This window comes from Ranitomeya imitator, chromosome 5 (assembly GCF_032444005.1).
Source record: "Ranitomeya imitator isolate aRanImi1 chromosome 5, aRanImi1.pri, whole genome shotgun sequence".
Classification (NCBI taxonomy): Eukaryota; Metazoa; Chordata; class Amphibia; order Anura; family Dendrobatidae; genus Ranitomeya; species Ranitomeya imitator.
Genome location: NC_091286.1, coordinates 585,106,869 through 585,133,953, shown reverse-complemented (window position 1 = coordinate 585,133,953; position 27,085 = coordinate 585,106,869). Strand labels below are relative to the sequence as shown.

At 42.4% G+C, this 27,085-nt stretch overlaps 1 protein-coding gene across 1 annotated transcript in view; it reads left to right on the top strand.

Moving 5' to 3' along the window:
• The window catches only part of RAB6B (RAB6B, member RAS oncogene family), a 115,772-nt gene extending 93,441 nt beyond the window's left edge, over positions 1 to 22,331 (top strand). Inside the window, exons 6-8 of the mRNA XM_069727922.1 lie at positions 18,992 to 19,085; positions 19,182 to 19,248; positions 21,562 to 22,331. Of these exons, the coding sequence (XP_069584023.1) occupies positions 18,992 to 19,085; positions 19,182 to 19,248; positions 21,562 to 21,626 (226 nt within the window). The 3' untranslated portion in view covers positions 21,627 to 22,331. The remainder of the gene's footprint in view (positions 1 to 18,991; positions 19,086 to 19,181; positions 19,249 to 21,561) is intronic.
• The last annotated feature ends 4,754 nt before the right edge of the window (positions 22,332 to 27,085 follow it).

The following is a 27,085-nucleotide window of genomic DNA, read 5'->3' as shown; positions in this document are numbered from 1 at the left end:
AATTGCGTGAGAGCCCACGCCAATTTTTTCCGCGATTTAACTGTTTAAATTAATAGCTAGAGCTCCCAAATTTTGCACATACACACTACTAACATTAGTAGTGTGGAATATGCAAAAAAAGGGATATGAGATGGTTTACTGTATGTAAACCATGTCTCATATCATGTCGGGTTTGAGAAGGAGATAGGAAAAGCCGGCAATTGAAATTGCATTACCAGCTTTTAAGCTATCTAGCGCTATATGATATATATATATATATATACATATATATATATATATATATATATATATATATAGACAGTACATATGTTTTTATGAGTTTTTCAGCACATGGATCCATTGTATGTCCGTATGTCGGTTTTGCAAGCCTGCGAGAAAATCTCGCAGTTTGGATGCCATACGGATTACATACGGAGGATGCCATGCGCAAAATACGCTGACACACCCTGCCTACGGATGAGATATGGACCACTATTTTGGGGACTTTTCTGCGTATTACGGCCGTAAATTATGGACCGTATTTTTATAAGTTGAGTGTGAGGCCGGCCTTAGGCTGGTTTCAGACTTGCGTTCGGCAGGGCTGCGGATAGCAGCCTTCTTCTTCCGTGAAGCCCCGCCCACTGCCGCGCCTCTTCCTTCAGCTCCGCGTACGTCTGCATGCATCCTGCATACCCTATCTTTAACATTGGGTATGCAGGCCATGCGGATGTATGCGGATGCCTCCGCATGCGTCGTTTTGATGCTGCACTGACCTGCGTCGAATGCGAAGGCATCCGCATACATCAGCATGGCCTGCGTACCCAATGTTAAAGATAAGGTATGCAGGACACATGCAGACATAGGCGGAGCTAAAGGAAGAAGCGCGGCATTGGGTGGGGCTTCACGGAAGAAGAAGGCTGCCATCCGCAGCCCTGCCGAACGCTAGTGTGAAACTAGCCTTAGTGCAAAATAAACACAGTCATAATTGTTATGTATTTATGGGATGAATTTTCTAAGACTTCTACTTTCCGTAATTAAATAGCTAAATAACCATATTTTTCTGCTTTAACACCTCCCCTCAGCAACCAATGATAATTTTTTCCTCTACTTTTTAAATAGCCATAATTTTGTAATTTTTTCACTGACATAATCATACAGTAATTGGGCATGTTTTTGAAAGACGAGGTGTAGTTTTTAATGACACCATTTATTTTAATATATTGTGTTTTTTTCATGGCGAGCTCGTGTTTTTATTTAAACTATTGTAAATTCACTGAAGAACGAATGAAAGTGGCACTCACCCAGAAATTGCTGAAAATAGATGTCCTTTATTCAGAGGAATACGTGGACATACATACGATGGAGCAGCGGCTGGTAGTGGTTAGGGTGCGGGAGGGAGGTGAAGGACGACGGCCGTTTCGCGCTTGCGCGCTTCTACGGGTCCAGGTGAGGGAATCCAAGACGTCATATCCTTTTTAAAGGACTTAGTGACTAAGCGTGAACAGGTGTGTATTAAAAACAATTACAATATCCCTTTTTCCAAAGCGTTAGTAAGCACATCAGATGAGATTTACATTATTCATTTAGATATTTCATTTCAGACATAATATTATTACATTCCAAAATATAATTTCATAAGAAGATAGTCATATCTAGTTTATCGTTTAATCCTATAGGTCCTTGTGCATTGGTTTTAATAATCCATCTGGCTTCGCGCTGCAATAGCAGCTTGTTACGATCGCCTCCATTAGGTGGATTATTGACTATTTCTAGTCCTGCAAAACGCAACACGTTAGGGTTAGCATTATGCATATCATTAATATGTTGAATAAAACGAGGGCAACCTTTGCCTGAAATTATAGAATTGTAATGTTCCCTGAATCGGTGGAACATGGGACGTATGGTTTTGCCAATGTAAAAGAATTGACAGGGGCAAATGATAATATAAACAACGAACTGCGATTTACAAGTGATAAATTGTTTGACCGTATGATGGATGGAGCCTATATGGATTGATTCATCTAACAGTCTCAGGTGGCAGAATTTACAATTGCCACACTTGTAATTTCCTCTCGGTTGCGATTTATTTAGCCAGTTGCTGTTGTTAGTGACAGAAAGACGATTTTTGACAAGAAGATCTCCTATATTTTTAGTGCGTTTATATGCGAGAATAGGGTGAGATATTACTGTGGGGGCCAGATCCCTATCGTTTTTTAATATATGCCAATTTTTATTAATGGCTGCGTAAATTTCTTTGTCCATAGGACTATGCGCAAATGTGAAGACAAACCTTCTGTTGTTCTCCTTTTTTCCTTTAATAGGATCTGTACATTTCTTACGATTTTTTAATAGACTCTGTTGCGTCAATTTTTTTACTCTATTCTCTGCTTTTGTTAGAATTTCGGGGGGATAGTTTCTTTTTAAGAAGTCGGACTTTAATTTCGTTATTTGTTCATTAAACAATTCATTGTTGTTATTTATTTTTCTATAGCGAACCATTTGGCTATAGGGTATGCTTTGTTTAGTATGGAAGGGGTGGGCACTATTAAAATGTAACAAATTATTTATTGCTGTTGGTTTTTTGTGCACGCTAGTGTTAATTCTCCCTTCGTTGATGTTTAATTTTACATCTAAAAAGTCTAACGAATCACCCCCGAAGCATGCGGTAAATTGCATATTTTCTGTGTTTATGGTGTTCAGATGTGAGACAAAGTTGTCAAAGTCATTTCTTGAACCGTCCCATACGATGAATACGTCATCGGCGAATCGTAGGTATGTACGGATATGTTTTAGGTACGGATTAGTGGAGGCGGTTATATATTTTTCCTCAAAAGCCGCGAGAAATAAATTCGCAAAAACACATGCGACGGGCGTACCCATCGCTGTACCTGTATGTTGAATGAACCATTTATCGAGGAATTTAAAGGCGTTATGTGAAAGTACAAACTCTAGGCTTTCGATAATGAAATCAATAAAGTCTTGGTCTTTATCGGTATTGAGTAAAATTGTCCGAATAGCTTCAATGCCTTTATCTTGGGGAATCCGTGTATATAGGCTCACGATATCGATGGATACTAACGAAAAAGTCGGTTGCCAGTCCAAAGTTTGTAAAACTGAGAGAAAGTCCCCTGAATCTTTTATAAAAGAAGGAATTTTTTGTAGAAGGGGTTTTAATAGCCAATCTAAGAATTTAGATAGAGGTTCTGTTAGTGAACCGATCCCCGATATTATCGGGCGCCCGGGAGGTCTGGTGGTATTTTTGTGTATTTTAGGTAAGCTATACCAATTAGGTGTAGTAGGAAATTCGGGTAATAATTTTTCAGCTTTATTTTTTAGTAACACGCCTTTTGTAACGTATTTGTTTAATAATGTTCTTAGTTTTTCCTTGTATTTGTTCGTAGGATTATTTTTAAGTAAAGTATATGTATTCTTATCATTAAGCTGAGACATGGCCTCCTCGATGTAATATTTCTTATCTAAAATAACAATATTGCCACCTTTGTCTGCTCTCCTTATGATGGTATCGTTCCATTGTTGTATCTCCCGTATTGCCTTTTCTTCTTCACGTCCTAAATTTTTACGTGGGTATGGATATAATAAGGCCTCTACATCTTTCAGAACTAAGTCCTGGAATAAATCAATGGTATTTCCGGGAGATATAGGAGGCATAAACGTTGATTTTACGCCACCCTTTAATGGTTCGAAGTTAGGGGTGATGCAATCGTCTACAATTTCATCTTGTGGTGTAGCATTAATTTTATCTAGGTTTGCTAAGAGCTGTGCATTTTCAATATCCTTTGGATCTAGAGGAGGGTATGCTATAAAACCCAAATTTCCGATTGTGGCGGGGCTTTCTGTTGGACCAAAGGTGTGAGGACTTTTTGTATTTTTATCATGTGAAAAAAAATTTTTTAGATGTAGTTTTCTTGTTGCTTTGAATAAATCAATTTTAAATTCTGTGAAACTAAATTCCTCAGGAATACAAAAATTCAGTCCCAAAGACAACACGTTTTTTTGTTCAGTGGTGAGAATCCTATGAGATAGATTAATTATCTGCAGCTGGTTTTTTTCAGGTGTTACTTTCTCCAAGAGACTTGCTTCCGCTTTTTCTGACCGTTTGTTCTTCCGTCTGCCTCGTCTGATCTTTTTCCTAAAGGGATTTCCACTTGTGTGACCGGTGTTACTGCGCTGATGTTTTCACTTGGCTCATCCATACCGCTAGAATCGGAGTCCGTTATCCAGCCGTCTTTCTGTGTCTTGCGTTTGTTAAATTTCCTCAATTGAAAATTTTTTTGATAGTTTTTCCTTTTATTTTTGTTCCAAGAAAAGATTTGGCCTGTAGTAAAATCATTTTTGTCACGCAAAAACTTGTCTTTTTTCTTTTGTTTAGTGTCTATCTGGATTAGGATCAGTTTTTTATCCAGTTTTTTCAGAAATACTTTAAACTGCGCCTCTGTCACTCTAGAGCCCAGCTCTTTCTTGGCATCATTTAATTGGTTGTACAGAGTTTCATATTCTTTTTCATTTTGAGTGATGACTAATGCCAAAAGGTTCCGTGAACATTGCAAATGGATTTCTTCCCATGCTTTTTGGAAGGATTCATCTCCAGAAAATTGGGAGATTTCTTTATAGACACGGAGACCTCTTGGAACCCGTCCACAGTCCACATAAGACTTCAGGGATTTTATAGTCCAATAGAGTCTGATTTCTCTCTCTGCCAGAGAGTATATTTTCATTTCCAATGTCTTGGTGCTTATCAACGATAATTCGTCTTTATGGTTGCAATCCATAAAGAACTCCTCCGCACCCTCTCTACCAGCTAATAAGCTCTGCTCTACTGATGTGCCTTAGTCTGAATCCATGTTTTCTTCGTGACTGGTGTCCATTATAGGTGGACGTATATTTTCAATCAGAACCTAGATAGGTGCTATACCTGTGCTCAATTCCAATGAAAGTCAATAGTTAAATGCCAAGCAACAAAATCGAGATCGGAAGGCACTAGGATTTAGTCCATATAAAATATCTTCTAGCACGTTGGATTTATTTCAGAACGCTAGCCGGCACAATTCAGCCATGGCAATTATCGGAGGTGCATCACATAAAGCTGTATACTATTGTAAATTCACTGAAGAACGAATGAAAGTGGCACTCACCCAGAAATTGCTGAAAATAGATGTCCTTTATTCAGAGGAATACGTGGACATACATACGATGGAGCAGCGGCTGGTAGTGGTTAGGTGCGGGAGGGAGGTGAAGGACGACGGCCGTTTCGCGCTTGCGCGCTTCTACGGGTCCAGGTGAGGGAATCCAAGACGTCATATCCTTTTTAAAGGACTTAGTGACTAAGCGTGAACAGGTGTGTATTAAAAACAATTACAATATCCCTTTTTCCAAAGCGTTAGTAAGCACATCAGATGAGATTTACATTATTCATTTAGATATTTCATTTCAGACATAATATTATTACATTCCAAAATATAATTTCATAAGAAGATAGTCATATCTAGTTTATCGTTTAATCCTATAGGTCCTTGTGCATTGGTTTTAATAATCCATCTGGCTTCGCGCTGCAATAGCAGCTTGTTACGATCGCCTCCATTAGGTGGATTATTGACTATTTCTAGTCCTGCAAAACGCAACACGTTAGGGTTAGCATTATGCATATCATTAATATGTTGAATAAAACGAGGGCAACCTTTGCCTGAAATTATAGAATTGTAATGTTCCCTGAATCGGTGGAACATGGGACGTATGGTTTTGCCAATGTAAAAGAATTGACAGGGGCAAATGATAATATAAACAACGAACTGCGATTTACAAGTGATAAATTGTTTGACCGTATGATGGATGGAGCCTATATGGATTGATTCATCTAACAGAATTTACAATTGCCACACTTGTAATTTCCTCTCGGTTGCGATTTATTTAGCCAGTTGCTGTTGTTAGTGACAGAAAGACGATTTTTGACAAGAAGATCTCCTATATTTTTAGTGCGTTTATATGCGAGAATAGGGTGAGATATTACTGTGGGGGCCAGATCCCTATCGTTTTTTAATATATGCCAATTTTTATTAATGGCTGCGTAAATTTCTTTGTCCATAGGACTATGCGCAAATGTGAAGACAAACCTTCTGTTGTTCTCCTTTTTTCCTTTAATAGGATCTGTACATTTCTTACGATTTTTTAATAGACTCTGTTGGGTCAATTTTTTTACTCTATTCTCTGCTTTTGTTAGAATTTCGGGGGGATAGTTTCTTTTTAAGAAGTCGGACTTTAATTTCGTTATTTGTTCATTAAACAATTCATTGTTGTTATTTATTTTTCTATAGCGAACCATTTGGCTATAGGGTATGCTTTGTTTAGTATGGAAGGGGTGGGCACTATTAAAATGTAACAAATTATTTATTGCTGTTGGTTTTTTGTGCACGCTAGTGTTAATTCTCCACAGCTTTATGTGATGCACCTCCGATAATTGCCATGGCTGAATTGTGCCGGCTAGCGTTCTGAAATAAATCCAACGTGCTAGAAGATATTTTATATGGACTAAATCCTAGTGCCTTCCGATCTCGATTTTGTTGCTTGGTTTTTATTTATACCATTTTGTGGTACATACTATGTTTTGATCACTATTGAATTTTTTGAAGTTATTGAGGCACCCAAAAATCATAATTGTATTGTTGTTGTTTTTTGCTTTTTTCCACTGAGTTTTCTGATCAGCATAATTAGTTTTAAATTTTGTAAGATTGGACTTTCTGTATGTAGTGATACCAAATATGCATATTTTTTACATTTCTTTATTGTTAACTGGATAAAGGGGGTTGATTCAAATTTTTACTTTTGTTTCTTAAACTTTTCACTTTATTTGTTAGTCATCTTAGGGGATTTAAACCTGCAATCACTTGCACTATATAAAGCAATACCACAGTATTGCTGTATATAGTAAAATTTAGAGTCTTTTATGATGCTAAGCCAAAGTTGGACTTCACAGAAGCGATCACATGACAAACAAGGGGTGCAGGCCGATGGGTACTCAAATAAAAATCTGAGCTGGATCGTGTCACTTAACCCCTTATCCCCCAAGGGTGGTTTGCACGTTAATGACCGGGCCAATTTTTGCAATTCTGACCACTGTCCCGTTATGAGGTTATAACTCTGGAACACTTCAACGGATCCTGATGATTCTGACTCTGTTTTCTCGTGACATATTGTACATCATGATAGTGGTAAAATTTCTTTGATATTACCTCCATTCATTTGTGAAAAAAAACGGAAATTTGGCGAAAAGTTCGCAATTTTCCAACTTTGAATTTTTACGCCCTTAAATCACATAGATATGTCACACAAAATACTTAATAAGTAACATTTCCCACATGTCTGCTTTACATCAGCACAATTTTGGAACCAAAATTTTTTTTTGTTAAGGAATTATAAAGGGTTAAAAGTTGACCAGCAATATCTCATTTTTACAACTCTTTTTTTTTAGGGACCACATCACATTTGAAGTCATTTTACGGGGTCTATATGATAGAAAATAGCCAAGTGTGACACCATTCTAAAAACTGCACCCCTCAAGGTGCTCAAAGCCACATTCAAGAAGTTTATTAACCCTTCAGGTGTTTCACAGGAATTTTTGTAATGTTTAAAAAAAACGAACATTTAACTTTTTTCACAAAAAATGTACTTTAGCTCCAATTTGTTTTATTTTAGCAAGGGCAACAGGAGAAATGCGACCTAAAAATTGTTGTGCAATTTGTCCTGAGTATGCTGATACCCCATATGTGGGGGTAAACCACTGTTTGGGCACATGGCAGAGCTCGGAAGGGAAGGAGCGCCATTTGACTTTTCAATGCAAAATTGATTGGAATTGAGATTGGACGCCATGTTGCGTTTGGACAGCCCCTGATGTGCCTAAACATTGAAACCCCCCACAAGTGACACCATTTAGGAAAGTAGACCCCCTAAGGAACTTATCTTGATGTGTGGTGCGCACTTTGACTCTCCAAGTGCTTCACAGAAGTTTATAACGTAGAGCCGTAAAAATAAAAAATCATATTTTTTCACAAAAATGATTTTTTGCCCCCAATTTTTTTTTGTCCCAAGGGTAAAAAGAGAAATTAGACCCCAAACATTGTTGTCCAATTTGTCCTGATGCCCCATATGTGGGGGGGAACCACCGTTTAGGCTCATGGCAGAGATCGGAAGGGAAGGAGCTGACTTAGATGGATTGGGCTGCAGGCGTCAGGTTGCATTTGCAGAGCCCCTGATGTACCCAAACAGTATAAACCCCCCACAATTTACCCCATATTGGAAACTAGACCCCCCCAAGAAACTTATCTAGATGTGTTGAGAGCTTTCAACTCCAAAGTGTTTCACTACAGTTTATAACGCAGAGCCGTGAAAATAAAAAATATTTTTTTCCCACAAAAATGGTTTTTTAGCACCGCAAATTTTTAATTCAAGATTAACAAGAGAAATTGGACCCCAAAAGTTGTTGTCCAATTTGTCCTGAGTACGCTGATACCCCATATGTTAGGGTAAACCCCTGTTTGGGCGCACGGGAGAGCTCGGAAGGGAAGGAGCACTGTTTTACTTTTTCAACACAGAATTGGCTGGAATTGAGATCGGACACCACGTCGCATTTGGAGAGCCCTTGATGTGCCTAAATAGTGGAAGCCCCCAATTCTAACTGAAACCCTAACCCAAACCACCCCTAACCTAATCCCAACTCTACCCATAACCCTAACCACACCCCTAACCCAAACATGCCCCTAACCCCAACCACACCCCTAACCCCAACTGACCCCTAACCCTAATCCCAACCCTAACCACACCCCTAACTCCAAAACACCCCTAAGCCTAATCCCAACCATAGCCTTAACCACACCCCTAACCCTGACACACCCCTTACCCTAAATCCCAACCGTAAATGTAATCCAAACCCTAACCCTAACGTTAGCCCCAACCCTAACCCTAACTTTAACCCCAACTCTAACCCTAACTTTAGCCCAAACCCTAACTGTAGCCCTAACCCCATCCCTAACCCTATCCCTAACCCTAGCCCTAACCCTAGCCCCAACTCTAACCCTAGCCCTAACCCTAGCCCCAACCCTAACCCTAGCCTCAACCCTAACCCTAGCCCCAACCCTAACCCTAGCCTTAACCCTAGCCCCAACCCTAACTTTAGCCCCAATCCTAACCTTAATTTTAGCCCCAACCCTAACTGAAGCCCTAAACCAAACCCTAACCCTAGCCCCAACCCTAAACCTAGCCCTAACCCTAGCCCCAACTCTAACCCTAACTTTAGCCCCAACCCTATCCTTAACTTTAGCCCCAACCCTAACTGTAGCCCTAACCCCAACCCTAAACCTAGCCCCAACCCTATCCCTAGCCCCAAGCCTATCCCTAGCTCAAACCCTAACCCTAGCTTTAGCCCTAACCCTAGCCCCAAGCCTAGCCCCAACCCTAGCCCCAACCGTAAAACTAGCCCCAACCCTAACCCCAACCCTAACCCTAGCCCCAACCCTAACCTTAGCCCCAGCCCCAACCCTAATCCTAGCCCTAAGGGGAAAATGGAAATAAATACACTTTTTTATTTTATTATTTTTCCCTAACTAAGGGGGCCATGAAGGGGGGTTTGATTTACTTTTATAGCAGGTTTTTTAGCGGATTTTTATGATTGGCAGCTGTCACACACTAAAAGACGCTTTTTAATGCAAAAAATAGTTTTTGCGTCTCCACATTTTGAGAGCTAAAATTTTTCAATATTTTGGTCCACAGAGTCATGTGAGGTCTTGCTTTTTGCGGGGCGAATGACGTTTTCAGCGGTACCATCGTTATTTATATCCGTCTTTTTGATCGCTTGTTATTCCACTTTTTGTTCGGTGGTATGATAATAAAGCGTTTTTATTCTCGCTTTTTTTTCTTACGGTGATCACTGAAGGGGTTAACTAGTGGGACAGTTTTATAGGTCGGGTCATTACGGACGCGGCGATACTAAATATGTGTAGTTTTATTTATTTATTTTTTTAGATAAAGAAATGTATTTATGGGAACAATATATTTTTTTTTCTTTATTTAGGATTTTTTTTTTTACATGTGTGAATGTAATGTTATAGGATCAGATCGCTGATCTGACACTTTGCAGAGCACTGTGTCTTATTAGCGATCACACAGGCACTGCAGGGATGCTTGCAAGCGCTTGTTTTGAGCAGGCGCTTGCAAGCCACCTCCCTGCAGGACCCGAAAGCAGCCCCGTGGCCGTATTGGATCTGGGGCCTGCAAGGAGGAGGAGGTAGGAGATCCTCGGAGCAACGCGATCCCATAGTGCCGGATGTCAGCTGCGATAGTCAGCTGACACCTGGCCGCGATCCCCCCGTGAGCGCGGCCGATTGCATATGACGTACTATCCCATCACTGGGGATTAAGTCCCAGGTCACCTCGACGGGATGGTACGTCATATGGGATTAAGGAGTTAAAGGGGTTTCCCTACTAGCAAAGTACATTTTAACCAATAGATATTGTAATAATAATAATTTCCACAATTGGATGTGTTTAAAAAATTGTTCCTGTGCTGAGATAATCTTAAAAATGTGCCCCTGCTGTGTACTGTGTAAGGGCTGTGTCTGACCGTGCAGGAACATAGTCTGATCATACCACAGCTCCTGGGCAGAAGAGGAAGCAAAAGAGAGTATACAGGCAGGATATCATGGGACCATGCTCTTTTCTTTGAAGTGAAACATTTCCCTTACTATTTATAGACATGTTTTACCTCTCAGAAAGAATCAGCTGTGATCCCACGCTGTTCTGTCTGTATATTCTTATGCTAGTGCAGCGCCCCAGAGACCTGGTCGTTGCAGTATGGCACTCTGCCGCTAAGGGGAGTAGCGGTACGTCTGATGGCACTAAGGAGTTCTCCTGACCAGGTATCACCAGAACACATTACACTTCACACTCCGGCCACTAGGGGGAGAAAAAGGCTTTATTTATTGGGCCACTCCTCACACTGGTAAAACTAGGGGCTGGAGAGGAAGTTAGTCAGAAGCTGACTGGGTTGGAACCAGGCAACATCCCGTGGCAGGGGGTGTTGCAGGGAGAAGACACAGGGGGGCCCCTGTCAGGCGTGGGAACCTGGCAGGTGCCTAGCGAACAGAACAGAACGTAACGGAACCGTGCCTGCACACCCTGCGGCAGTATCCTAAGAAAGAGACACGAAGGGAAGGATATTGTGGAACCGTGTAAACGAGATCAAGCACAAAGGAGAGCCAGTAAGAGTCGTGCCGAGAGAGAGAAAGGCAACATCTTACTGAGGCGCGTAGTCGGTGGCCGGAACACCGTAGGAGTAACTGACTTCAGGCCTTACTTCAAACTCCGCCGGACAGTTAATCATAGGTTGGCTGTCTACCTTTCTACACCTACGAAGACATAGGGGGCAACATTGGGAGAGGGGCGTCTCTAGGGTCCCGGAAGACCTCCAAGCCTTCCCGTCACACGGGTGGCGTCCTAGCCATAACATACCTGGGGGACGTTAGAAACTAGTAACATCTGGAACCAAAGAACGAGAGAGAGCTGTAGAGAACGAACGAACGAGAACAGCAGTTGTGAGGACTATTCCGAATGCTCAGCAGGGTAGGACTACAACACACAGGCGCTAGTGGTAGGCAACGATTTCCATCTGCGAGGGAAACTCTGGATGTGCCCATCGGACCGGCCGGTCTCTGAGAGCCCTGTTAAACGTACTCTGGATTGAGGATCCTGAAGCCTTCAGTAAAGAGGTAAAGAGACTGCAACCTTGTGTCCTCATTATTATCTGTACCTCTCACCATCACCCTCCACCTTACTGGGAAGCCCTGGGGACTTCACCTGTGGGAAGGTATACCATTTATCTGCCATTCCATCACCCCAGTGGACCCCATAGCAGCGTCGGTCACCCTGACCGAACACCACAGGTGGCGTCACGAACCCCTGACAGACTGCTTTACTACTTTCATTGGACGCGCCTTAGCAGGGTCGTGGACCGGGTCTAGCCACCGTGACCGCCTCAGAACCGAACCAGAGAGGCCCGGTACCGAAACGCGTGGCCCTGTGTCAGGGGGTGATCCACTTCCTCACCTGGCCAGGAGATGTAGTATGTGCCAGCCAGGAACTGGAGCTGCTCTGCATGGTCAGACACAGCCATTACACAGTACAGAAGGTCCCAGATATGCACCATGAAATAACAATACTTAATGGATCATAAAGGGGTTAAAGAGAATGTGACCGCTAATTCATGCTGTCCGTAATATAGGTTGCTTGAATCTGACATGGCTCCCTTATTGCAGCCATGTACATTTTACTCTAAAATGTTGCGATGAGGATGACTACCACAACAGGCTGCTTCTTGCAGTTTTAGCCCTACTTTTAATAAAATTAGACAACCCCTATAATGTTGCTAAAGAGAGGGTGTCAGAATATAGAGGAGAGCATGCAATGGAGAATAGTGGGGGCAGGTTAGTATTTTGAACCTCCAGGAGAAAAGTTATCCCATACGAATGAGATAGGGGATAACTTCTTGATCTTTGTGACCCCCCCACCAATCCCAAGAACAAGGGCTCAGAAAAAAAATGATGCTCCATTCGATCTTATGGGAGTGGAATGTTCACTTATGTCCAGTGACACCACAAATAATGAATGGAGCAGCAGTGTGGAGCATGATCGACCTCCTCTCCTCCATTCATAAGGGACTCTTCAGAACTCAAGTTCTTGGGATCAGTGGGGTCCCAGCGATCGGACCCTCAGCGACAGGAAGTTATCCCCTAGCCTATGTCCAGCTTGACAATACCCCTTTAAGCTACTTATACACATAAAATAGCTTCCAAATGAAAAAACGTGTAGAAAACCTGAGCTGAAGATCTCTACATGGCATGCAGGAGCCATATCACCTTTTACCGCCTAATGATGACAGGGTTATGCCTCTGTGGAGAAGTGACCGTGACTCAAAGCAAAATCCATTACATTGATTTCACCAATACCTTATGGACAAAGCAATCTAACTTGATAAATCAAAGCGAGGTGACATTTTATGTTTACACAGTCACGAAAAATGAATGGTGCTGGTTTATCTCAAGATGCCTAAAAAAGGCTTCGATTTTCCAGGAAAACAAATTAGCTGTATAGCTCAGGTTTGGCAGCTCCCTGCTGTCCAGTCCAAGGTCATATGCTCCTGTTCTCACAGGGCTGCACAGAACGCAATGGTTGCCTCCTGGAAGAAGGGTATGACATGTATTACTGGATACAGAGCTCATTATCTTGATGTATTGTCTTACCAAACTGAGCAGAGTCTTGGAGAAATAGAGGACTCTTCTTTAACCTTTGCCTCTCGTGTGTGTGGTCCAGCAGCTCCAAGGATCCTTCGACAGTTTGGGGTTAATGTAAGAGCTAGAACAAACATCCTTGAGAAGAATGGAGCTTTACTGTTATCCATTTCATAAGTTTATATTTCGAGGTCAAGAAATAACATTTTAGGAACCAGATAGGTAGGTTCAAGCTCCTGTACAAAGGAGTCCAGCACCCAACCTCTGGTGATCACCACTTATGGATACTCATTTACCGTAGCAATAATATTACATGGTGCATGCTTTATGGCAGCTGCAAATTATTTTTTTTTTGCTAATATAACGCCAAAATGTTCCCTAGCCAAAATGTTCCCTAGCAATCTAGTGAATCATTCATGTAATTCCATGTCCCCAATGACATAGTACCCTTCAAAAAAGACACATCTGTCAAGCTCAATTAGTCCCACAATCTAATTTTATTGCTTATCTTACACACACATTATGGCCTATTTCATAGGAAGACAACCTATCATAGGATTTTTGGATTGCCAGAGGACTCAGAGGAAATTCATGAACTACAAACTCCATGTTGATTTTAATCTGGGATTCCAGTTCTGCAAGACAACAGTGCTAATTAGTGAGTTACCATGATGCCCTCGCAATGAATGGATGTTAATGGACAGAAAGGTGTCAATAGCTGTATGTCACCGGGTAGAAACGGAAAACCGTATTCTCACAGAAAGAATTGAAGAGGCATGGAGTGGCACACAGTACAGTAAAATAGAGCTGTCATGAAATCCCACCCGGTTAATGATAATGAGATGGCTTTGCTCATTCTGTCACAGTCTACAAAGCAAAGCTACACCTCAAAATATTGCATAAAAAAATAACACCAAAAGTAAAAACATATTTAGAAGAAAAGTTTGTGTTCTTATTTTACATTGACTTTAAAGGGATTGTACCAAGTCAAAAAGTTTATCCCTATTCATAGAAATTGGGCTTAAGTTTCTGATTGCTTCAGCCTTCCATATCCCCATTGTAGGAATCACTGGGGGTCTCAAAAGGTCAGACAACCATAGATTAGGAAGTTATCCCCAATCCTTAACTTTTAACCTTCGTACAAAACCCCTAAAGATGACCTATCACTAACAATTTTATATAAAAAAATGTAAAAGCCAAATGCAATGAATATAATATTTGATATATAATTCACATTCATTAACAAATTATATACCAAAATGCCTCCCGTCCTCTCATTCTTGTAATAAATCCTCCCCTTCTTGGGCCTCATGTTATAATATTTTCCCCCATCCTGGTATAATATTCCCATCCTGGTATAATTTCCTCATTCTGGTATATTGTCCCCATTCTGTTCTAATGTTCCCATCCTGGTATAATACCCTCATCCTGGCATAATATCCCCCATCCTTGTACAATGTACCAATTATATTATAATGACCCCCATCCTGGTATAATGTACCCCATTCTGATATAATGCCCCCATCCTGATATAATGTCCCCATGCTAGTATAATGTCCTCCATCTTTGCATAATGTCCTCGTTCTGATATAATGTCCCCATTCTGGTACAATGCCCCCATCCTGGTATAATGTCCCCCATGCTGGTATAATGTCCTCCATCCTTGCATAATGTCTCCATCCTGGTATAATGTCCCCACTCAGGTACAATGCCCCCATTCTGGTATAATGTCCCCAAGCCTGGTCTTCTTCTATTTTCCTTCAGCACATTTTAAAAAGAAACAAATGATTCTACTTACCATCCTCTGCTCCCGCAATATGCTGTGTCCTCTTCTGTTGCCAGCTCAGGAGCCAGTTGCTGACTTCAATGTGCACCACAGGCAATGCATGATGTCACTGCTATGCGCCGAGTGTCACTGGCAAGATGACATCAGCTGCCAGCCTCTGATTGGCCAGCGGCGTGTACTGCAATGCAGGGACCAAGCGGGTCTCTGCACCGCATTCCATTCCACCTACACGTGCTGCCTCGGGCGCACATCCTGGTGAATTTAGCATCAGTGGGCCCCCTCTTGCATGAGTCTGGTCATTACACCCCTGATTAGAACACAGCAGACTGAGCAGATAGCCGCTCACATGAACTGTGATTCTCCCATAATATAATTCCTGTATTCACAATCATTATTCTTCCTTTTGTTCCTGGTTTATTTGTGTATACATTCTCCTTACTGTGATATACCCTAGTATGTATGAAGGTGATAGGTCGTCACTAAGTATCTATTATAGAGAACTGTATTGAACACGATTATATAAAATGCAGTTGGGTCTCTTCTCGTGTATTTTAGGCCACCCCAGGTATAGGGCCACGGCTGTTACAGGAGCCACTGTAACCTTTATAACTACTGTTAGGCAACACCATTAATAAGGACTCCGTTCTTCCAATTTAGTTATAATTTGGTGAACTTTTAATTAATTGCAGACAATTACATTTCACATTTATAGGTTAATTAGAGCAATCATTTATCCCTCTCTTCCCAGGGCAGTTTCTCATCTAATATATTTACCTCTAATCTTATTTTCCTCATTTAAATTTTTTCACAAAGCATAATTCACAGGACAAGAGGGAGTAGTGTGTACTGTTGTAATATTACAGTGTGGCTCAGATTTGATTAATAGTTGGTAACACTTGGATCATGAGTGCTACAAGTTATTTCACAAAATTTACACTTAAAATTCATTGCAGAATATCAGTAACTAGAAAGAGGACAGTGTTAGGTCTGCAATCATCCGTACTTCTGGTGTCAGAGGCATCCATAGAGGTCAGTGATCAGTATTGAATAATGGAAAATTTGTACATAGAGTTGGTGCTAAAGATGGTTCTTGTGGTAAAGATGTTTGGAAGACAAAATACAATATACGGTAACTTCTGACCCTAACGCTGGCCATGTACATATCAGCAGAATGCGTAGATTTCGGCAGGATCTGCTTGCCATCAGATGTGTCTGGGGGCTTCCATCTTTTACTGACGGCAGACATCTATGTAAAGTCAGGAGAAGTTGTGTTCTTGGGGATATAAGTCACCTTCAGAGGTTCCCCTGAGTTGATTGTGCATGTACATGGTGAGAGCTGTCTGCCAGACAAGCGTTCAGGTGACACCTATCTAATGCAGAAGGCAGGCCTTAGGGGGTGTTCACAAAATAAAACATTCCAAAATGGTTTTATCATTGTTTTGTTGTCATTGGTGTATTTCAAAAGGCCTTTCAGCTACTTTTGTGCCCTAAGTGTCAAAATCTCTGGTACTTTATACATCTACTATAGGTATGCTTGGAACTTACAGGTTACTGGGCTCAAGGGAGTCTGTCAGCACAGAATGACTGTCCTCACCAAGTACAGGAGCTCAGTGCACCCTTGGTGTGGTCAAACTATTAAGTGCACCTTACTAAATCCAAATGATCCAAAGCACCGGATGTTCTCCTCCAAAAGGTTATCTTTATTATGTCGAAGCATGTGTTCTTTTTGTTATATGGCTTGAAAAAGGCCCTATGTGGCCAAAACATTGCCTTTTTACCCTGTATATGCTGTGATATAATAAAGCTACCCTTTGTGGGGAGAACATCTGGATTCTTGGATCATTTGGATTTAGTAATTGGTAATATCGTGGGGAGTTTCACCAAGACTCTATGAACCTCAGAGTGGGGCATGGAACCACACATTTTTTACATCTAAGTCCACCTTCCTACCTACTTGTTTTCCCTCTGTTTTCATGCCCATCTTATTTGATTGACAGCTCTGGGGTTACAGAGCCAGAGAAGGTATAGTAAGAAAAAAGAAAAAAAAACTATGATCAAAAATCCCAAGATGGTTTTTCAAAGATACTAAAAGTCTTTATTCAATACAACAAGGGTACATGGAGATGGGGGGAGGAAAAACCAGAACATGCACACGTGAGCAAGGGGCGCAACAACGGAAAGGGTATGCAATGTGTAAACTCTAATAATGAGCATAGTATAACCCTTAACCTATTGCACATTCCCAAGTGGCCTAATTAAAGGTAGAAACAAGCATCCTATGTATGTAGGCATATAGATGTACCGTACATTGTTCATCAACAAATGTTGTACCTGATCAAATGGCAGGGAACGTATCACAGTGTGCTCTCCCCGATGCGCGTTTCGGGTGACTGAGCCTTTGTCACCCTTTGGGGTACAACACTTGTTGATTAGCAATGTACACCTATACTCTATAATTCTGTTTGATGTGTTACTGTGTGGTTTCCATGAGGATTTTATGGTAGAGCCAGAGAAGGGCAGAGATAGATGGGAAATAAGTGGGAAGGTGCACTTAAATATTTGGTCACGCCAAGGGTGCACTAAGCATCAGTACTCACTTTGAACAGTCATTCTGTGCTCACAGACTCCCTTGAAATTCCTTCATGACACCACGGGAATGCCAGTCACAGAGGACTCCAAATCTTGCCTTTTGTTAGAAAATCCCTAGAACTCTGGTCTGTTACCACTGAGGATGTGTGGCTGAAACAAAGTCTACTGCTAAAAAATGTGTGACTAAATTCGGGATGTCCCTGGCAGTTCCTACAGTAATTTTTTATCTTGCGTTCAAAAAAGTTATGTAGATGTACAGAGCACTGGCGGACACAGACAGAAAAGGGCCCCTGTGCAAGAACAATATATGGGTCCTTTGGAGTAAAACAGCCCATCATAATGTATAGTTTCACATACTTTGGAGGTGGAAATGGGCCCCCTTACGCCTGCACCAATCGCCCAGCCCTGGTACAGAAGGTGCCCTGATAAATTCTCTAAGATATGGCACATGTGGAACAGCCCTTCACATACAGTAGTTGATCACCCTCTGTCTGATGAATCTGCCAATTTGGGGATGACTGGGCAACCATCTGATGTGTATGGGTGCCTCGCGACAGAGGATGTCATGGGGAGAATGATCGGTAGTCGAAATTTGAATGCCCAATTCTTTTGATTTCATGGGGAGCTAAGAGGAGTCTGACCCTGGCTCTGTCCTCTCTCCAAGTTGAAAAGACATAATCACTCGGCAAAGCTTAGACCTTATGGGGCATTCAGGAGAGATGGCTGTATGTCGAAGAAACATTCATCTGACAGATATTTCATGGGTACGGATACGAAAAGGACGATCTGTATGCTTGAAAGCTGAAATACTAAACTCGTCCTCTCTTCTGGCAAACACAGAACTGTTCTTAGGCCCATAAGATATATAAGGATAAGACGTAGACACATCTGTCTGGTTTGATGCTTTATTGTCCCGTCAGAGTTGTTGGTTATATGTAAGTCATGCCAATAGGGATAGTGATTACCTACCTAACAAATACTGTCATTCTCGGTTTGATAGCAGGAGGCCATGCATCAGTATTCTTGTTTTCACACATAGATGAGAGATCCTATTGTGTTCACTGGAAACATTATTTTTCTTTCTGTATTTACTTATTCTTTACTCATTTTTATTCTTGCCATGTGCATCCGTTTGATATCCAAAAAAGAACTTTATTAAGTTTAAGAAACAAAATAAAAAAGCACAAGTCCAGCCTAGATGTAGGGTGACCATAAGGTCCAGCAGTCTGACTCTGCTAGTATCAGCTCTTAGTATTTGGCTTGTGTTGCATTTAGTTAGTGACAGTATCTGATCTCCACATTTTGTGTTGCAGCATACCCTTTCACGAAATATTCTGTGTTTCACCAGGCAGATCACCATTGAGGAAGGAGAACAACGGGCTAAAGAGCTAAATGTCATGTTTATTGAAACTAGTGCCAAAACTGGATACAATGTTAAACAGGTAACCCGGGATCATCGTGTCTAGATCTCCTTTTTTCTTGCTGTTCCAGGACATTGTACCAGCGATATCCTATGTATTGTTCCCTTTCTCTTTTAGCTGTTTCGTAGGGTGGCTTCTGCTTTGCCAGGCATGGAGTGCACAGAAGAGAAGAGCAAGGATGGAAGTATCCTTTACTAGAAATATTACACGTAAAGGCTAAGATGTATGTAAGCATTGACTATATAAAATGTGATCTGCATAACTGCTATTTAGGATATACTTATAAAAATGAAGGTACTTAGCGCATAAATTGGCCAATTCATGAGAGCCCATCACCCATGTCAAGGTGACCTTCTTTGATGGGACCCTCACCTAATATCATGCCTCTCCTGGGCTAAAGGCCTACAAATTTAAGGGCAGGCAGGATTCAGCACTAATCAAAAATTGGCCTAGTGTGATAGAAGGAGGCAGCCATAACCTTCAATGGTATGCTACAAAAAAAAACTCACCAGCACCTCTGAACAGAACATGGCAAGTGTGAACAGGTGCAAGCGGCCATGACTGTATAATATACAAACTAAGGCTGCCGTCACACTAGCAGTATTTGGTCAGTATTTTACATCAGTATTTGTAAGCCAAAACCAGGAGTGGAACAATTAGAGGAAAAGTATAATAGAAACATATGCACCACTTCTGGATTTATCACCCACTCCTGGTTTTGTCTTACAAATACTGATGTAAAATACTGACTAAATACTGATAGTGTGACAGCAGCCTAAAGAATACAGCAGCACAGTGCAAGTGTAGAGATGAAAGCATCGCGGCTGGTGGGTTCTCATGAATGGGCCAATTATGTGCTCATTTACTTCATATTTCTATGGATATTTTATTTAGAAGTAATGCAGTTCAAATTTCATATTTTACAATATTGGAGCAATGAGGTTCAATGCACGGCCGATGGTAACCGATAAATGAATCCAGGAGACCAAGGATATTTCTATGTGACTTATAGTCAACATGTTTCAAAGTTCTACAAGTTCTCCATCAGGACAAACCACAAGTACAAGACACAACTAAAGCTCATTGTGAGAAGGTCGCCTTAAAGGGACACTGTCACCTGAATTTGGAGGGAACAATCTTCAGCCATGGAGGCGGGGTTTTTGGGTGTTTGATTCACCCTTTCCTTACCCGCTGGCTGCATGCTGGCTGCAATATTGGATTGAAGTTCATTCTCTGTCCTCCATAGTACACGCCTGCGCAAAGCAATCAAAAATGCAAAACTCCTCAAAATAAAAACTCGGAGGTTCTGCTCAGTGTCATCTAAGAAAAGCTCGACAGTGTGCACATATCCCATATAATAATAATTTTTATTTATATAGCGCCAACATATTCCGCAGCGCTTTACAAATTATAGAGGGGACTTGTACAGACAATAGACATTACAGCATAACAGAAATACAGTTCAAAACAGATACCAGGAGGAATGAGAGCCCTGCTCGCAAGCTTACAAACTATGGGGAAAAGGGGAGACACGAGAGGTGGATGGTAACAATTGCTTTAGTTATTCGGACCGGCCATAGTGTAAGGCTCGGGTGTTCATGTAAAGCTGCATGAACCAGTTATCTGCCTAAGTATGTAGCAGTACAGACACAGAGGGCTAATACTGCATAAAGTGAATGAGAACATGATGCGAGGAACCTGATTGTTTTTTTTTTTTTTTTAAATAGGCCACACAGGGATCGTTAGGTTAATACATTGAGGCGGTAGGCCAGTCTGAACAAATGAGTTTTTAGGGTACGCTTAATACTGTGGGGATTGGGGATTAATCGTATTAACCTAGGTAGTGCATTCCAAAGAATCGGCGCAGCACATGTAAAGTCTTGGAGACGGGAGTGGGAGGTTCTGATTATTGAGGATGCTAACCTGAGGTCATTAGCGGAGCGGAGGGCACGGGTAGGGTGGTAGACTGAGACCAGAGAGGAGATGTAGGGTGGTGCTGAGCCATGGTGAGCTTTGTGGATGAGGGTAGTAGTTTTGTACTGGATTCTGGAGTGGATGGGTAGCCAGTGTAATGACTGGCACAAGGTAGAGGCATCGTTGTAACGGTTGGTCAGTCTTATATCTAATCTCATGTATACTATAGCAAAAAGTGAGAGCAGCACAGAAAAAAACAAATTTTGGGTGCAAAGCCCCTCAGGCATGTACCAAACCTTATAATGACAGTCCAAGAAGTCAAAGGCAGCACACCATTGCAAATGAGTTCAAAAGGTGTTTAAAATTAATAGCCCATCATGGCGACGTTTCAGCTCATGGAGAGCTTGAGAAAGGCTCTCCATGAGCTGAAACGTCGCCATGATGGGCTCGTAAACTTGAACACCTTTTGAACTCATTTGCAATGGTGTGCTGCCTTTGACTTCTTGGACTCTAATCTCATGCATAGATGTTTATTTTTTCCATTAATGGATTTGTTCATGTTCCTTAACCACCTCCACCACAGTGATTGACATAAAACTTGATAAACCCCAAGAACCACAAGTTGCTGATGCCGGGTGCTCTTGTTAATAAGCAGGGCATGACAGGTGAGCTGCCAGAGGCCATGTGCTTAGCCCCAAGATGCTTCCTATTGGTTAGCCTGGAAAAACAAACATTTGGAAACCACATCTAGAGAATGTCAAGATCCACCACTGTTCCTGATCTCTCCCTCCTTCCCTGGAGACCTCGTTTGCCTTTCTTTGGTTCTTGTATTGGTCCTGTCTTTTTTCCCCTCTCTTCAGAGATGTTTGACTCATTTCACGTTTCTTTCCACCATGTCTCTTCGTTCTGGCCCTCTTGTGCTCACATTCCCAGCTCCTTATAAACCCACCTTGAAATGAACAGATTATTTGCCTAACACATGTACAATATCACTCACTTACTTACTACCAAACCACTAGATGTAGACACATAGAACGGATCACTACGTGTGGTAGAACGGATCACTACGTGTGGTAGTCTCTACCGACTAGTAAAAGCAAAGAATTTCCAAAAACGTGTCAATTATCTTGATAGAAATACACAATATCGCCCCAGTAGTTCACGACGATGAGTCCAAGCAGATTTGTAAAATACTTTGTCTTCTCTCCCCCTGTTATACCAAAACTCAGTTTCTCTTCTTACAAGGAGAAAAAGAAATTCCCGCTGTTAATAACATTGACGTTATTTTTTTTTTTCACTTTTTTTTGTTGTAATATATATATAATTGTACTTTATTAAAATTGCCAAAAACTATGTGACGGGATGTGTGTAGCACGTGATATTTTCAGGGGTTGTGTTTCATCGGCGGATACAGATATGCATTTTTCATTTGGTGACTGGGGATAATGTATGTATATGAATGCGGCTTGTATAAATCTGCAGCATTGTGCTCGGTAAGGAAATTCAATGGTCCATTATCTAGATGTAGCGCTAGGTAAATAAAGACTGAATCCAATTCAACGCGCAGGATTATGTGTGTACATTGCAGGAGATAATGGACCGGCTGTGTATTCTTAGTAGAACATGTTTTGGGGGTGACCATGCCCTGCCCCCCCAATAGAGAATTACTCACATTACTTTGTTTTTTTTTAATACCACACAATAAAAGCCTTTTACTTTCATAACATTTATTTCATAATTTTAAATGGTCTTCTTAGAGTCAACGAATCTGAGAACCAGGGCGATGAATATAGAACTATGGGCAAGGAGGAATAATCAGATTGGACCACATCAGACTAGGAAACTGGGTCGGTGATATGCGATTATCTACTTCCACAGTACATACACAGCCCCGCATTTAGCATGGTGTTGTGGAGAAAAGAGTTTTCAATCAGATTGGTCCCAACCCCATTGAGCATTGTTCCCCAACCAGCGGCTCCTCAGCTTTTGGCTGCTCCATATTGTACACTCTTGGCATCCAAGGAGGTTATCTCGTTACTTGAACTTTCAAAAACTTTGTGAAGTAAAGGGGGTTATCCAGGACTATACATTTTTTTAAACTATGGGCCCAAGATTGAACAGGCGGTAGTTTCGAACTACCAGACTGTTGTGCCCAGCACGGATCTCTACAGGCGCTGAGCGGTCACAGACCACTCTCGCCAGCGATTCAGCAGCTTCCACCGATGTCACATTGATAGGGCAGCCGGCTCTCTGCTACCAAACTGCGGGAACTCAGCTGTCAATCAGCATGACATCAGAAGTCACGCCCCATCAAAAGTGCAGCCTGGAAATAGAGGTGCTCTACTGACGTTGAGAAGCTGAATTGCCGGCAGGAGTGGTCAATAATCGCTCTGAGCTCACGCTGGGTAAAGCAGGCAGGTAATCGCCTCTGTTAGCAACTACCTGTTAATTTTTAGGCCTATACTAAAGTAAAAATGTTACTGGTGTCTAGAAATATAGAAATTTCTTCCCAAAATAGCACCACACCTGTCTATGCGTATTAATGCTATGCTCCACCAACATGAATGGGTAATTATGCACTTAACCTGAGGACAGGGGTCACACGGTTATTGGAAAAAAAGTCAGGGGGTTTGCTGCAGAGCCCCGTGTCTGCCATCATGATGCTCTGTTGAAACCCAGCCTATGCATGGAATTCAAAGGAAACATTTATTTTTATTTTTTTTACTATAAACAGTAATGCCAAATTATTGCTCTATGTAGTAAAGACGTTTCCAGGCCTCTGAAATGAAGCATAAAAATTAGAATCACCCTTCTATTTTCCTATTAAAATCTAAAATTAACTAACCTGATCAGTAAACACCATAAACAGAAATGTGACGTGGCAGCAGCACACCGCAATCTTTTTCCGTGTGACGTGTTGTGGCAGAACCAGCCTTAATCCGCTCCATGGCATACACTTGGCTTGTTTTTTTTTTTTTTTTTTTTTAAATGGTTGCATGTTGGGGACAAGGCGACAACTTTACTTTTTGAATATATTTGGCATGCCAGTAAAATATTGTAAAGATTCACTGTTAGTATTAACCCAACTATTTATTTCTGAAGAAATTGCCTTCTTTGTAATAAGTAATCAAGGTGCCAAAACTTTTGACCATAATTGTCCATTGTGTCGCACATACAGTTAAAACTGAGATCTATAAATCAACTACGACCGTCTTCAGTGCAGGTTTACTAATGGAGCCTTAAGACTTCAAACAGAACCGTAATAAACCTCAAGTGGATTCTTAAAACATCAAAGGTTTTATTACATTATTTGCTGATCAGCATTCCTGAAGAATCAATGTATCCATTATCGTCCAGTGAGGCTCCGCGATGGGGCCACTTTACATATTAGGGAACGGCTTCATCAGCACTTCTTATATCATCATCATTCTCTACACAAAAGGAAGGGATGCTGGCAACAGAGCGGGAAGTTGATGTTGGCAACAGAGCGGGAAGGGATGCTGGCAACAGGGCGGGAAGGGATGCTGGCAACAGAGAGGGAAGTTGATGCTGGCAACAGAGCGGGAAGTTGATGCTGGCAACAGAGCGGGAAGTTGATGCTGGCAACAGAGAGGGAAGGGATGCTGGCAACAGGGTGGGAAGTTGATGCTGGCAACAGAGCGGGAAGTTGATGCTGGCAACAGAGAGGGAAGGGATGCTGGCAACAGAGAGGGAAGTTGATGCTGGCAACAGGGCGGGAAGGGATGCTGGCAACAGGGCGGGAAGGGATGCTGGCAACAGGGCGGGAAGTTGATGCTGGCAACAGGGCAGGAAGGGATGCTGGCAACAGAGCGGGAAGTTGATGCTGGCAACAGGGCGGGAAGGGATGCTGGCAACAGAGCGGGAAGTTGATGCTGGCAACAGGGCGGGAAGGGATGCTGGCAACAGGGCGGGAAGTTGATGCTGGCAACAGAGCGGGAAGTTGATGCTGGCAACAGAGAGGGAAGGGATGCTGGCAACAGGGCGGGAAGGGATGTTGGCAACAGGGCAGGAAGATGATGCTGGCAACAGGGCGGGAAAGGGATGCTGGCAACAGGGCGGGATGGGATGCTGGGAATAGGGCGGGAAGGGATGCTGGCAACAGAGCGGGAAGTTGATGCTGGCAACAGGGCGGGAAGGGATGCTGGCAACAGGGCGGGAAGTTGATGCTGGCAACAGAGAGGGAAGGGATGCTGGCAACAGGGCGGGAAGGGATGCTGGCAACAGAGCGGGAAGTTGATGCTGGCAACAGAGCGGGAAGGGATGCTGGCAACAGAGAGGGAAGTTGATGCTGGCAACAGGGCGGGAAGGGATGCTGGCAACAGAGAGGGAAGTTGATGCTGGCAACAGAGAGGGAAGTTGATGCTGGCAACAGGGCGGGAAGGGATGTTGGCAACAGGGCAGGAAGATGATGCTGGCAACAGGGCGGGAAAGGGATGCTGGCAACAGGGCGGGATGGGATGCTGGGAATAGGGCGGGAAGGGATGCTGGGAATAGGGTGGGAAGTTGATGCTGGCAACAGAGCGGGAAGGGATGCTGGCAACAGAAAGGGAAGTTGATGCTGGCAACAGAGAGGGAAGTTGATGCTGGCAACAGAGAGGGAAGGGATGCATTGCATGGCAGCTAGTATTTTGTGAGTCCTACTTCTGCCCTATAGTATCACTAACTATCTAAAAAGGCAGTATTTCCCATAGTCTAGTCCGTAATACACGGATGTGTACTCCTAATACCATCTACTGCATTACAATATTAGGACATTGCTGACAAAGCCTTAATAGGCTGCAACACACCTCACAACCACAAGGTGGCCCACCAGTATCTTGTAATGAGAACAATAAACAAGGAGATAAAAAAAGGGTGAAACCTGGTGATTAGGTGGATTATCAACCAGGGGCCAAGTGGCCACCCACCTATTAGGGGTGTGCACCCCTGCACAACCCCAGTTTATACTTGAAGGGATGATTCCGGAGAACCATTGGAGACTGCCGTGCACAGCCACTGCTGGCCAGCACTTCTGGGTTCTGGTCACGTGATCAGGGAACAGGATACACATCACCGCAGGTCCTTAAGCTGGGAAGTGTGGATCCAGCATTACCCGGACATCGCAGGTCCTTAAGCTTCTCAATGGAATGGACTATGCTCCTGCCACAAACCCTCAGGAGTGATGTAGAATGACGGAGACAAAGTTGTAGCGGTCTGTGGAGCGCTGAGATAATGGATAATTCTAGGGACAGCAATCTGGTTAACAAACCTTTATTAACCCTTCGATCTCAACAACACATCACTATATTCATTAGGTGGTACAGATTGCTGTCCCTATAATTATCCCTTATCTCAGCGCTCCACAGACCGCTACAATTTTCTCCTTCATCACCAGCATCTTGTGACCGAGTATCATAAAATCATGTTTTGTTTTTCAATGCGGCTCCTCTCACAACATCGGGACAGACCTAAAGGAAAGGTAATAAAAGGTGCAGCTTCAGTATGTGGAATATCACAAGGGGGCCTAAATAGGATAGTAGATTACACGTAGCCTGGAACACTGGTTGGCAGTTAGGAGGGACTGGCTCGTCATCATAAAACATCCCGTGACATGCTGCTCAAGTCACACATCAGGTAGTCACAGGACGCAGCGGTATGGTGGCAGATGGGACTGCAGCAGGCACTTCCAGTCCCTGTGTAGACCACAGCACTGCCTGCGCTGGATCCAGGTGGGTGTCTCTAGGCAAGCATGGCCGTGTTTGTAATTTGTTACATATCCTGTTCTTTGGGGAAAGATTTATTTTGCCTGGACAAATCCTTTAAAAAGGGTTTTCAAATTTAAAAAAAAAAAAAAAAAAAAAACTTATTCCACGCCTGCAACTTTTTTTCCCCCACGGGTCTACACCAATGCTACCGCTATACATTTCTGTCCACATCGCTGCAGCCAATCAGTGAACTTAGTAAAGCTTGTGCAAGCAGAGAAGATCGGGTATTCACTGCAGACATTAACAGACACCAGGAGCAGCAGTAGAAGCTTAGTGCTGGACCAGGGGAGGGTGCAGTAGAAGCTTAGTGCTGGACCAGGGGAGGGGAGTAAGGTGGACATT